Below are 13713 nucleotides of genomic sequence, written 5' to 3'. Positions count from 1 at the left end.
TACTTTGGTACGTCATCCATGTATAAATCGGTTTTTAAGCTCGTTCGCTTTTAGAAATACATATCTATATTTGAGTCGGGTTTTAAATTCGTTCGCTCTTGGAAATACATATATGTATTTGTGTCGGGTTTTAAGTTCGCTCGTTTTTGAAAATACAAAATGAGTCGCATAAGGAATCTTTTTTAAAAAAACTAGCATGCTAACTTGAGCTGATCAGACTCCTAATTGCAACTCATGTTTTTCTAGAAAAATATATATCCAAGCGAATTCTCATGGTGAATTTCACATTAACTAAACTATATAATAATAAGATTAAAATAAATTTCACCCGTTGCAACGCACGGACATTTTTTCTAGTTTTTTAAAAAATAAAACTTGCTCACAACACGCGTATCATCACCCCCATGAATGGACATACTATCTCTATGAGCTCCTCCGAAATACCATGGTCATCTCATTGTCGACGGATGCATTGCTTATCACTGAAAAAAATAATTAGTCGTTAATGCAATTACATTTTGAACTTGAACTCGAGTAAACATGTTCCACCATAAGTTACTCAATTAGTTGAGTTACACTTGATTTGTATCATAGGAATAAAAAAAATATATATTTTTTAAAAAATATTTTTAGAGATATGAAATACGTAAACAACAATCAAATAAAAACAATCTCTCAGTAGTTGATGAGGTTAAGAATTCATCACCGGCCTTTGTCGCTTCGAAAGCAAATGTTAAAAGAGACATATTCGTAGGTATTTATATGTAGTTTGATGCGTCTGTTTCTTCTATATAGCTTATGCTTCGAAATTCTTCCATAAAGTTGGAGTTGTATCAAACACTTCTGAAATCCTCAGGATAAGAGTGAGACTACCACTCTACTTTAAAAAACTAAACTACAAGGATAAAGTGGTGTTTAATAAAAATTAAACACCGACTCTAGTTTGAGCGCTAATCGCTTTATTTTAAATTGTGCTAGCTTAAAAAGAAGTTCTCCTGGGCCAAGTGCTCGAGTAGTAGTAAACTGGGCTCCACCAACAAATGGACAGCTTACACCTAGCCCAAGGCCCCAAGCTAAGGCCCAAGATGACTGAACATTCTCAGGCCCACCCACTCCCATACCCACAGTCGCAGCGGCAGCACTGCAGCCTGCAGCAGAAGCCAGATCTGAATTGGAGCCAGCCAAACCCGACGTGGACGAACCGAACAAACGTTCGCACCCCCCACCGCACCGGGTGACTGGTCCCGTCACTTGAAAAGCACGGAGGCAACGACCGACTCCCTCCTCCCCCCTCCCCGTCTCAAATTTGCACCACCCCCAAGGCCAACACCCACACACCCCCCCGACTCGCCTCGCGGATTCCAAAAGTCCGCCTCCAATTTCCCCGCACTCCCCGAATCCCCCCAACCACATCACATCACACCAGACGCCACCACGCCCCCCGAGATCTCTCCCACCCCCGACCAGCCTCGAGATCCCAGCGCCCATGTCGTCGTCGGCCATGGAGGCCATGGACGAGCTCGTCCAGCTCGCCGAGTCCATGCGCCAGGCCGCCTCCCTCCTGGCCGACGACGACCCCTCCGACGAGGCCAGCCCGCGCCGCCCCTCCACCTTCCTCAACGCCGTCGCGCTCGGCAACGTCGTAAGTGTTTTGCTTCCACCGGAGCCGCCGCCGCCGCCGCCCGCGGCAGCTCCCCCTCTCTCCTCCGCCCGATCTGACTCGATCCGGCTTGTTGTTGTTCCGTGCAGGGCGCCGGCAAGTCGGCCGTGCTCAACAGCCTCATCGGCCACCCCGTGCTGGTGAGTGTGCTTCGGGTTTAGCTCGCTTCTCTCTCTTCTGCTTTTGTGGCATTCGGTTTTTGTGAAGCTTTGGGTGGTGGTTGCTGTGTGGTGATGCAGCCGACGGGTGAGAACGGGGCGACGCGGGCGCCGATAGTGGTCGACCTGCAGAGGGATCCGGGGCTGAGCAGCAAATCCATCGTCCTGCAGATCGACAGCAAGTCGCAGCAGGTGTCGGCAAGTGAGTGAGATCTTCCCTTGGCTAGCTGGATCTGGCAATGGGCGCCGGCTGGTTGGTGTGCTGAGTTTGGTGGCCCTTTCTGGTGGCGTTGTGGCGTGCAGGTGCTCTCCGCCATTCGCTGCAGGACAGGCTGAGCAAGGGGGCGTCCGGTGGATCAGGGAAAGGCCGAAACGATGAGATTTACCTCAAGCTGCGGACAAGTACAGGTTTGTTGCTGGGCTTCACTTTTACTCTTACATTGCACAATGTTGGTAAGCCAGATGTATAGTGAGCATGTGCCATGTGCTGAGTCGTGCTAATGTTTGCGCCACTGCCCATACTGCCCCTGTAATTGTCGGACATTGATGCCTTGTGTATTTTATGTGTTATAGAAAGCTGAAATGGTAAGACAATAAGTGGTTGTAGAAAAACGGTATCAAGAGTGTCTTCTGATACAGTTGTTAGAATGTGCTCTCAGGTTTTTGCAACACTACAACGATTGAGTACCATACTTAGAATAAGCACAATTTTGGATATTGTACTGCTACATGTACAATAATTTCTTCTGTTTGCTTCCCTTTGTTTATATTGGTAATTTTTAGATGATGGAAATGGTTTACATCTCTGGCCTTGGCCGTTAGGCTCACAAGTTTATATTGGTAATGAATTCTCACTTCAGCATCTTTTGTTTTTTTCCAGCTCCTCCAATAAAATTGGTCGATTTGCCTGGCATAGACCAACGAGTTATGGATGATTCAACTGTGAGTATTTGCAGTTTCTTGCTCAATTACACAACGATGATTGAACCGCATGTAGAATAATCCAGACTCCTCATAATTAACATATGAATGTGTTTATGAATTGGATAAACTTATTATCTAATCAATGTATTGGTGGAAAATATTCCCTTTAGAAAAGGTTGGAAGCATCATAGTAATGACATTGTGCATGCACTTTGACTGAGAAGCATTGAATGCCCTCCATGGATATATTAGTTGCTTGCACTTATTACATAAAAGAGCACGAATATCTTAAGTATCTGAACCATGTTTGTTGCATCTTCTCACAAGTGTTGGATATTGACTTTTCTCCACATTTCAGATCAGTGAATATGCTGGACATAATGATGCAATATTGATTGTTGTGATACCAGCAATGCAAGCTGCTGATGTTGCATCATCTCGAGCTCTCAGACTAGCGAAGGATATTGATCCAGATGGTCTGTTATAAAATTCTTATAATCCTGCCCAATAGGCAATTCATACCATTCTCTCCGTAGCAAGTAGAAACTGATGTTTATCCTTGTTCATCTTGTTGTAGGAACCAGAACAATAGGTGTTTTAAGTAAAATTGATCAAGCATCTGCAGATGCAAAAACTGTATCTTGTGTTCAGGCTATCTTGTCTAACAAGGGTGCACCACGAGCAGCAGCTGAAATTGAGTGGGTTGCTCTAATAGGGCAATCTGTCTCAATTGCATCGGCCCAAGCTGGATCAGTTGGTTCTGAGAACTCACTGGAAACTGCCTGGCAGGCTGAAGCGGAGACACTCAAATCCATCCTAACTGGAGCTCCTCGAAGTAAGCTAGGGAGAATTGCTCTCGTGGATACCATTGCTAAGCAGATACGTAAAAGGATGAAAATTCGGCTACCTAACCTTTTGTCCGGGTAAGTGCATTGCCCTTTTTTATTATTTTTATTTTCCTAAATAATTGAACTTTATTTTATTTTTAAAGTAAACTAAGCACAACCCCAACTTTTAAGAAAACTGAAACTTAGATGGTCTTGGAATTTGGATGTCAAAACATCTTTCACATGGAATTTGGATGTCAAAACATCTTTCACATTTCATTTCACTAAGATTTCCCTTCTACAGTATCGTTGTAGTTAAAAGTAAACAATATGCATGTAGCACAAATTGTCCAGGTTCTATGTCGCAATCATATTTCATGTATCTAGATATCCCCTCCGCAGTACCATTATTGGAGCTTGTACCTTCTCTTGTGTTTATGCACCTGTGGAATCAAGTTGTTTTTTTGTCAGCACTTCCAAGCTCCAATTTCCTATTTGACCTAGCTTGGTACATTTAGATGATGTCAAACATGGTTATCTACTCATTTCTTCTGAACTTCTGTGCATTTGGCCAATCTTTTTGCATCTGCAACTACATACTTACAACACACATGCGTCCATGACAAGAGAAATGCCAAGTATAAAAGATGTGTGAACAGTTTCTACTTGGCTACAAAATGTCAAGCTTAAACTACCTTTTAAACTCCAAATTTAAATTTATGTAGTTCATGAACTTTTCCGCGGCATAAATGACCCTTATTTGATCTATCAATGTAATGTTATCATCACACAATGGATCATGGACACTCTGGCCTTCTGTAAAATAAGTTGATTTTAATTTCTTGTTAAATTGCTGATATATGTACCTTGCTACAATTGCAGGCTTCAGGGGAAGTCTCAGATAGTGCAAAATGAACTTGCAAGGTTGGGAGAACAGATGGTATCAAGCGCTGAAGGAACCAGGGCTGTTGCTTTGGAGCTTTGCCGTGAATTCGAAGACAAGTTTCTTGCCCATGTTACTTCTGGTGAGGTTAGTGATAAGCTCAAGTATGGTCTTTATATATACCTTAATTAGTATGTGCCAAATGAAATACCTGATTACAAGGCTGTTATTCAATCAAAAGGGGTCTGGTTGGAAAATTGTTGCAAGCTTTGAGGGGAAGTTTCCAGATAGGATCAAACAGCTTCCTTTGGACAGGCATTTTGATATTAACAATGTCAAAAGGGTAAATTCAAAAGCCCTTCTAGAATTAATTTTAGAGTGGGCACACTTTGCTTATGATGATTACTGTTATCTTTATATTCTAGATTGTCCTGGAAGCCGATGGTTATCAACCATATTTGATATCTCCAGAGAAAGGTTTAAAATCCTTAATAAAAGGAGTACTTGAAATGGCAAAGGAGCCATCACGGCTGTGTGTTGAAGAGGTATGTCTTTTTTGATCCCCTATATGTATAATTTACTAACTCACTTAAAAAGGTAAAATATGAATAGTTGAGATGCAATTTCATTTTTACCCTTTGGATGAATGTCAGAAGTGGATTTTGGTGGCTATATTTATCCTGCTAATTTTAAACTTTGTAACTTCCAATGAAGTTTATGATGCATTAATTAATCATTTTGTTACTGTGCATGGGTAGGCACTTGCCAGCATAGTTATTAAGACCAGATCGATGATTGAACATCTGATGGGCTCGGTTCAGTGGTTTACTGGTCTAACCGGTTAGATCGCCGCTTTGATCCGGTTTAAATAGACATATGCTGCACTATAATCACAACAGCTGTCATAGCCCAACGGTGGAGTATTTTTGGTGTTGTAGCTTGGTCACGGGTTCGAATCCCAGTCTTCACCCTTTTTTCCCTCAATTTTTGTGTTACTCGCATGCATGGCTGACGAGTCCACTCCACTTGACAGGCCCACGTGGGCAGTCACCGGTTTATAGCCGACCCAAAAGATAGAGAACCGTTCAGTTTGATCAGGTGTTTACCGGTCCGATTGCGCACTGGTCTTTTAATCGAACCAGGCCGCTAAGAGTGTTGGTTCCGGTTTATTCCGGGTGAACCGCCGGTCCGGTCTGCTTCTAATAACTATGCTTGCCAGTGTAGTGTCAATATGTAAACTAAATACATTTTGTCAATATACTAGGTACACCGTGTATTATTGGACATAGTAAATGCTTCTGCAAATGCTACACCAGGACTTGGAAGATATCCTCCATTCAAACGCGAGGTACCACTTTGTTCTATTTCACCAACTTACAATGCATTCTACTTCCCTTTCACCTGCTTCCTGAGCACAACATCCCATCATCTCTTTTCTGAAGGTCGTTGAAATTGCAACCAATGCATTGGATGTCTTCAAAAGTGATGCAAAAAAGATGGTAGTTGCACTTGTTGATATGGAGCGTGCCTTTGTCCCACCACAACACTTCATCCGTTTAGTACAAAGAAGGTATGTCAGGCTCTTAATTGAATAACTTTACAGTTGGTTTGGTTTCAATCTGCTCTAATGTAACTTCAGTAAATAATTTCCACCACAAAAGCTGATAGGGAAGAATAACATTGACTTGTAGTCTTATAGAAATAGCATCAACTGCCTAAATCCAAATGGAAAAAAGGCCGGCATATTTTCTGTACAGAGTGATGTGCCCACGAAGTATACCACTTCATTACAACTTCTTTGTTAGAGAAATATAGTTTCATCCCTTAGTTGAAGTGGATAATGTTTCCATACTAGTGTCTGTCTATGAGCTGAAAGACCTTTACGATGTTTTCATGATTTATAATAGCATTGTTCAATCCTTATATTTGGTTTGATATGACATTGCAGAATGGAAAGGCAACGTCGTGAGGATGAGGTGAAAAACAGGTCATCTAAGAAAGCCCAAGATGCAGAACAGTCCAACAAGGTATGATTTCTGCCTCTTGCACCTTGCACAAATGTGCTTACTGAAAGGTCATGCTAAAAGTAATGACTGCAAGATTCCTTTTTCTTGCGTTTGTTTGGCCCTGAACATTGGTTGCCTTCTGTATTAGGGCTCAGGCACAGGATCTGAGCAATCTGGTGGTGCCTTGAAATCGTTGAAAGAAAAATTCAGTCAGCAAGACAAAGATAAAGATGCAAAAGAGGGACCAAATTTGCAGGTTGCTGGGCCTGGTGGTGAAATAACTGCAGGTATAATGATGCGCTGATGCACCATAGGTTATCATTCCTGTAGTTTTTTTTTATTTACTCTGGCTCTTCACAGCTAGTGTAATCTTTCATTTGTAGTTACAAGTAACTGCAGATGGTTTTGGTTAATTCTGTATCCTGGTTTGGCTTTTTTGCATATAAGATGATTTCTTCTTTTCTACTCAGGCTACCTTTTGAAGAAAAGTGCAAAAAATAATGAATGGAGCAAAAGATGGTTTGTCCTAAATGAGAAGAGTGGAAAGGTTAATATATCTCGTACACTGATGTACTGGTGTTCCCCATATTTGATTTTTCTGAATAATAACTTATGATAATCTTGTCATTTGCTGCCGATTTTCAAATGTCCTTTATTTAGTTAAGAATTTGGTGTCATTTACTGTTTTTTTTTTCATGTCCAGCTTGGGTACACCAAGAAACAAGAGGAGAGACATTTTCGAGGTGTTATTGTCCTGGAGGTGTGCACTTAACTTTTTATACTTCTGTGTTCATGCTCAACAGTGATCTACGATACTTTAGTTTACACCTTAGACTTGTAATTTTACAGTCCTTGTGGTTCCAGTTCACATTCGATGATTCAAACTAAAAAAGTTGTGTGCACAACTATGAGAGATGAGATATGAACTTAATAACACAATTTGCTGCGTGAGTCAGGAATGTAATCTGGAAGAGATAGAAGAGGAAGAGCTTTCCAAGAGTTTGAAGGATTCAAAGAAGGCCAATGGGGCAGAGAAAGGCCCAAGTCTTGTATTTAAGATTACTAACAGAGTTGCCTACAAAACTGTGCTGAAATGTTAGTGTCTCTAAACGTTATATGCTGAGGTTTTAAATGCTAATTATGTTGCTTAAAGTGTGAATTTCATGTTGCAGCTCATAGTGCTGTTATACTGAAGGCCGAGACTATTGCTGACAAGGTTGAATGGATGAAGAAGATAAGAGGTGTCATTCAAAGCAAAGGGGGTTCTGTGAAGGGTTTAAATACTCCTGAGGGTGGTTCCATGAGGCAAAGCCATTCTGATGGGTCCCTTGTATGTTCCTTATTTGACATTTTTTATGCTATTGTCATTGTAAAGCTTTTAACATCTACAATTCTGAGTTATTGCCTAAGCTATTTTTACCCTCTCTTCAGTGGATGCTTGTGGCAAGTTTTCTACTTTACCAGTGACCATGTTTATCATTTGAATTTCTCTAAGAAATTAAAGCCACTTGTTTTGTGCAACTATCTTAACTGAACACTCATATCAACCTGTTCCACTTTCCCACGGCCATGATTATTTTTTGAATGTGTCAAACACAAATTTTGAATTGCCTGTGACACAATTACTCTCCCTTAAGGATACGATGGCCCGGAAGCCTGCTGATCCTGAAGAAGAACTTCGGTGGATGTCTCAAGAAGTTCGTGGTTATGTAGAGGCTGTTTTGAACAGTTTGGCAGCAAATGTTCCAAAGGTTTACATTTGAACCTCACAATTGTTTCAACAGTCATACTATTTTTTAAACTCAATTTAACATGGTCATAGTTGCAATTGTTATTATTGTCTTTTTCATGATCAGGCAATCGTACTTTGCCAAGTGGAGAAAGCAAAGGAAGATATGCTAAATCAGCTCTACAGCAAAATAAGGTTTGATGCGTATTCTTTCTTTGTATTTGTGCATTGCATAAGGTTTCGCTTCTTTCTTTTTCTCCACTAAATGGACATACCCCTAGATGGAACTGCATTGACCTTAAGTATAGATATTGTCTTTTTTTTTTTCCTTTTCAACTCAGTTTTCTCTTGTTAACACGCCACTGTTAACACTTGGATCAGTTGTTAACAAGTGAAAACTGCCAACACAAAGACTTTGGTGAGCACCTGCAGATATTTCACTAAATGGATATACCCTTAGTTTTCCTTTTTCAACTTAAAGGACTTACTGCAATGTCTGCAGGCGCTACTGAACATTGTTCGCATAACTCATATTTTATTTATTATTTTTATTTCTATTCATGACATTCCTTCACATGGCATATCACAAGTAGATACATGACATATGGTGCACTAAATGGTAGAAATTCCATTAAGTAAAGCACACCTGAAAAAATAAAACTGTTACACGCTCCACATACATGTTAAGTGTTTATTTCATAGTCATTCTGTTCCTTTTGTAACTTGCTGCTAATCTTGTTACAACTCTCATCATTAGTGCTCAAACCAATGCAAAGATTGAAGAACTTCTCCAAGAGGACCACAATGCTAAACGTAGACGGGAGAAGTACCAAAAACAATCATCTCTATTGTCAAAGCTTACTCGTCAGCTTAGTATCCATGACAATAGAGCTTCTGTTGCATCGTATACCAATGATAGTTCTGGAGCTGGTAAGTTGGCTACATTTCAAATACTTAGTTGATAGTAGCAAATGCAATAGTTTTGTGTGCTTGCAAATTTGTCCATTTCTTTTGTAGGTGTGTTTTCTTTTCTTCTGAACTTTAATTGGTTGTTTTCCCATCATAATATTGAGTTTTCCTAGTCTATTTTCTGCAAGCCAATGGAATTTACTACGATGGCCATGTTTGAAACCTTGTTGAATTACAACTCATCTGATCATGACCATAATTGTTCTGCCACATGAACAAGCACTTCAGGACAGCACGAGTACATATGATGGTTCAACTTTAGCAGAATTTGTGTGATGACAACTTAGCATGAAAATTAAGATAACTAAAACTTAGCAAGTTTGCTTTGCTGCCTCTTCATCTAGGGAAGTATTAAGTAGAACACCACCAATTTAGTGCAATCACTGAAACCATCACCAAACAAATTGTGTACAAATTTGCTCAAAATCATATGCAAGGGAAGTGATACTATATTATACAACCTAAATTTCGATATCTCAATATCATAATCAATTTCGTTTGGAAGATCAAAATTTGAAATTTAGAGATAGTATGCTAAGGGTATTAGCACGCATCTTCATGTTTTGCATGATCATGACTGTCAGCTTCAAAACTTCAGATCTCATTAGTTCACAAACAAGCCTGAATACTGCAATATGATAGGTTCTCATACTAGGTGAGGGTTTTATCTAACTATTCTGTTGCCATTAAGGTTGGGTCGATGATGACATTGCATGCATCATTTTGCCAAAACATAAGAGGGTAATGCTGGCCTAGGTTCATGGGTAACAACATCATCTTGGTAATCTGGTTTATATTCATGGCCCATGTTTGCCAGCTATTCTTGTCATAGTTTGGGCATTGCAATTATTGGAAATTTTAATGGCACAAGTCTGCAACCATGATTTGTAAATTTTAACAGAAATGACGATAACTGAACAAGATAAATGACCTAGCTGATATCTAGCTAATAACAACTGAGCAAGACAGAACACTTGCTGTTCACATTTAAATTTTCCTGCATATTCTAGAAGTGTCTACTATCTGTGACTCTGTATATGGATTGAGACTGCGTAGATATAATGGTGAATGATTTTGTATTTTCGTTCATATTTCTTTGGCTACCTGGTAGGAAATATCAAGCACTTAATCCTGACTAAACAAAACAAATCATTTGCAGAGAGTAGCCCACGGACCTCTGGCCAGTCAGGTGAGGACTGGAGGTCTGCGTTCGATTCTGCATCAAATGGCTCTGTTGATCGATCCAGTTCACACAATGAAACAAGGTCAAGAAGTGCTGACAGCCGTGGCAAACGCTATGAAAATGGGGACGTGAATGGTGGTAACTCTGGCAGCCGACGCACACCAAACCGTTTGCCACCAGCACCTCCAGGGCAAAAATATTAAGCATGTTGATCATCATCCGCCAACATCATATTTTCATGCTAGGTATGAAGTACAACGGAATTGATGCATCGAGAACCATTTGATTCAGGGGGATGGCATGCATGGGCTCGAAGAATAGAGCTGACGAGAGATTTGCATGAATGGTGTGTATCCAGAGGATCTCAGTTGTTCATAGAAATATACTCCTATAGTTTATCTACAGTTGTTTCACGATCATTTTGGCATATTGATCTGTCTGAGGCTCGCTCAGCCTGTGGGTGTGGGATTTTGTTACCACAGATCGGTTGATCTTGGTCTTGTACTCTGCTGTTGTAATTCTTCCATCAACTTGGCAATGTATTATTTCTTCCATTCTTTTTAACACGAGTCATTCTTTATTTGTGGGGCACACCGGATCACTAATATGTGTTTATACTGTGCAATTCTTTGATGACTGGCTTCCTTTGAAGAACCACGGGAAAAATGTACTACATGGTAACCCTTGTGTTCGTGTGACCACATAGTGCGCCATTTCTTACCAAAATGAAGGCCCATTGTCGAGATTAATTTCCTTGAATACCTCTTGAATTCTACATGTTTTCGTCGTGTTTCCAGTGATTCGTAAATCTTATGATACTGGATGCATTTTACGAGCTCTATCCTCTAGGATGTGTGAGATTCAGTCATGAATCTTGATCAGAGCACAAATTAAAAGGAAGAGATAAATACATTATTTGCCTTTGGCCTTAAATCTTCATCGATGGACTTGTTTGGCATAGCTCTAGCTTCATCTCTTCTAGAGCTGGGCTAACCAAACAGTTTGAGCTCCATCTATAATGGGAACGGAGGTGGGTGAAACGCTCTCACAGAATGAACTAGAGAGGTGAATGTGGGTTTAGACTCCTCTACAATTTCATTCCAGACTGAACTCTTGAAGTTAAAGTTAAAAGTTGGAAGTTGGAGGTTTTGAGCTCTACCATTACCAAACAGACCCGATGAAAAGGATGAGCTGCTAACTTATCGCTGTAGTCACAGCCTCATTGTTGTGACCTACTGACCCAAGTCCACAAACAAAGATGAGAATAGACGGAGAAATATTTCCTTGCCTATCCTTATCAGAGAGTGAACTCGACGTATGCAAAATGACTCGTACGACCACTGCTGTTCTAGTAAAAAGGTCCTCTGTCCTGATACAGTATCAAGCCGGCTTTTATAGCCAAAAGTAATCCACATGAAGTTACATTGATGTTTTTGCGAGACTAAAAACTGGCATATAATTGGACGGCTTTCTATACCGCTTGTTTTTTTTTTTAACGACTCGCACGAGACGGTGCGAAGTTCTATTGATAGAGCAGGAAAAAAAATTACAAGATTACAACCCTGGAGGGTCGTAACCAGGAAAAAGGAAAAAATATACCACCACCCACACCCCAACAGCGCCAACACACAACCCAGGAGAAGACTAGCACCGGACCAGCCGCCGCTAAGCGTGATCGACCGCCGCTAGACCAACAAAGGTACACAGGTGAGATCGCCCCCTAGGGGACGCCAAAACGGCGTCTTCAAGAAGAGAAACGACGGAAAAACCGCCGCCGCCGTTCGTCGGAGCTCAAAGGAGCCAAAGACTAGGCTTTCGCCCGGCAACCAACCTTGGGGGGTGAGACAGCACGACAACGCCCTCAGGGAATCGTTGTCGGCCCGGCCAAGGCCGGGCTGGGTTTCACCCACCGCTCACCACCTGCAAATCCACGTCTGACGCACCGATGCTCTACCACCACTCAAGCTCTGCCGACATGTGGGACCCCTGCACCAACGTCCCCCGCCGGCCAGCCTTCAAGCGCTGAAGACCGCGCCACACCTACCGGCAGCTCCTTCTCACACCGAGGTTGCCTCCTCCACCGCCGGCCGCGCCTCTCGCGCCAAGCCGGCCTCCTCCACCGGACGCGCCTCTCGCGCCAATCCGGCCTCCCTCCATCAGCTGCGCCTCTCACGCCAAGCCGGCCTCCATCTCCGCCGCCCGCGCCTCTCGCGCCGAGCCGGCCTCTACTGCCATCGGCTGCGCCACTCTGCGCCAAGCCGGTCTCCGACCCCTCCTCCAAACGATGCCGCGCCGACCAGATGCAGCCGTATGCCACGCCCTCGGCTAGCCGTCCGAGACCGCCATGCCTCCGGTGACCGCAGTCACCGCCATCGCAACCGCTGCTGCTGAAACACCACCGTGCCTCCTCCCACCGTGCCACAGCAGTCGCCGGTCAGCCGCTGACGCCACCTGCGCCAAGCTCCGAGGCCTTAGGCTCCACACCGTCAGCCACCGCCACTGCCACCACAGGTGTTGCCCCGGCTGCCTCGGGCCACAGCCGCGGCAGCCACCGGCACCGCCACCGTCGAGCCTCGAGCCGCCATCGCCGCCGTGCTGCCGCCGTCGCTCGCCCCGCTGCCGCCCGGCCCGGCGGCACGAGCTCTGCCGCCCGCGCGCATCTCCTCGCCGCGGCAGCCACCGCCAGCAGCCGTGCAAGCATCGTCGCCGGCGCGTCGTTGCCGCCGCCTCCTCTGCCAACGTCGCACCGTTGCTACCGCCTCGTTGCGCCGGTGCTGCCGTCCTTGACGCGCCGCAGCGCCACGGCCTCGTCCGCCACCAACCACACACCCTCCGGCTGGATCCAGCCAGGGGATGGCTAGATCCGGCGAAGGCGGAGTTGGATCCGCCGCCTCCTTGCCAGGATGGGCCACCGCCGTCGCTCCCCCAACCGCCGCCGTTCGCCGCCTCTCCGCGCCTGAGAGGGGTCGCCGCCCTGGAGGGAGCCCCGCCGCTGCCATCATGGCTCGCCCGCCGGCTTTCCGGCGGCGAGCTCCGGAGCCGGCGGGCGAGCTCCGGCGGCGGCGAGGTGGGGGAGGGGGAGAGGGAAGGCGGCGGTGGTGCTAGGGCTTTCGCCCCCCGGTCGCCAGCGCGGGGGCGACGCCGGGGGATGGGGGAGAGCCTTCTAGCTTGTAAGAGTGATGGAATTATCTTCATCACCTTATAGAAGAATATTGCCTTTTGGGTAGCGAGGCACTAAGCTTCATCTTCATCATTCTCGCGCCATCCTATCTTTTCTCTGTTAGCATGCACGAACATTGCCGTTCCTGCTTGAAATGTTCCATACGGGGATAGCTCGGTTTCTTTCTGATCACCTGCTTGAAAGCTCGAAATGT

General features: G+C 43.9%; 1 protein-coding gene and 1 pseudogene across 1 annotated transcript; one reads left to right on the top strand and one right to left on the bottom strand.

Annotated features, from left to right (window-relative positions):
- The first annotated feature begins 1443 nt into the window (after positions 1-1443).
- Positions 1444-10930, top strand: LOC4330669 (dynamin-2A). The gene is made up of 22 exons (XM_015771175.3): positions 1444-1642; positions 1750-1800; positions 1900-2020; positions 2122-2226; positions 2699-2760; positions 3101-3218; positions 3320-3665; positions 4452-4599; positions 4694-4795; positions 4878-4997; positions 5717-5800; positions 5895-6022; positions 6401-6479; positions 6607-6745; positions 6929-7005; positions 7162-7218; positions 7415-7553; positions 7631-7788; positions 8096-8209; positions 8315-8382; positions 8945-9117; positions 10316-10930. The coding sequence occupies exons 1-22, from the start codon at positions 1487-1489 to the stop codon at positions 10540-10542; spliced, it is 2772 nt and encodes a 923-aa protein (XP_015626661.1). The 5' UTR covers positions 1444-1486; the 3' UTR covers positions 10543-10930.
- A 758-nt stretch (positions 10931-11688) lies between these two features.
- On the bottom strand, positions 11689-13509 carry LOC136355317 (uncharacterized; annotated as a pseudogene).
- Positions 13510-13713: the final 204 nt, after the last annotated feature.

Source organism: Oryza sativa, chromosome 2 (genome assembly GCF_034140825.1).
Source record: "Oryza sativa Japonica Group chromosome 2, ASM3414082v1".
Classification (NCBI taxonomy): domain Eukaryota; kingdom Viridiplantae; phylum Streptophyta; class Magnoliopsida; order Poales; family Poaceae; genus Oryza; species Oryza sativa.
The sequence above is the reverse complement of the archived record's forward strand: the minus strand, read 5'-3'. Positions and strand labels throughout refer to the sequence as shown.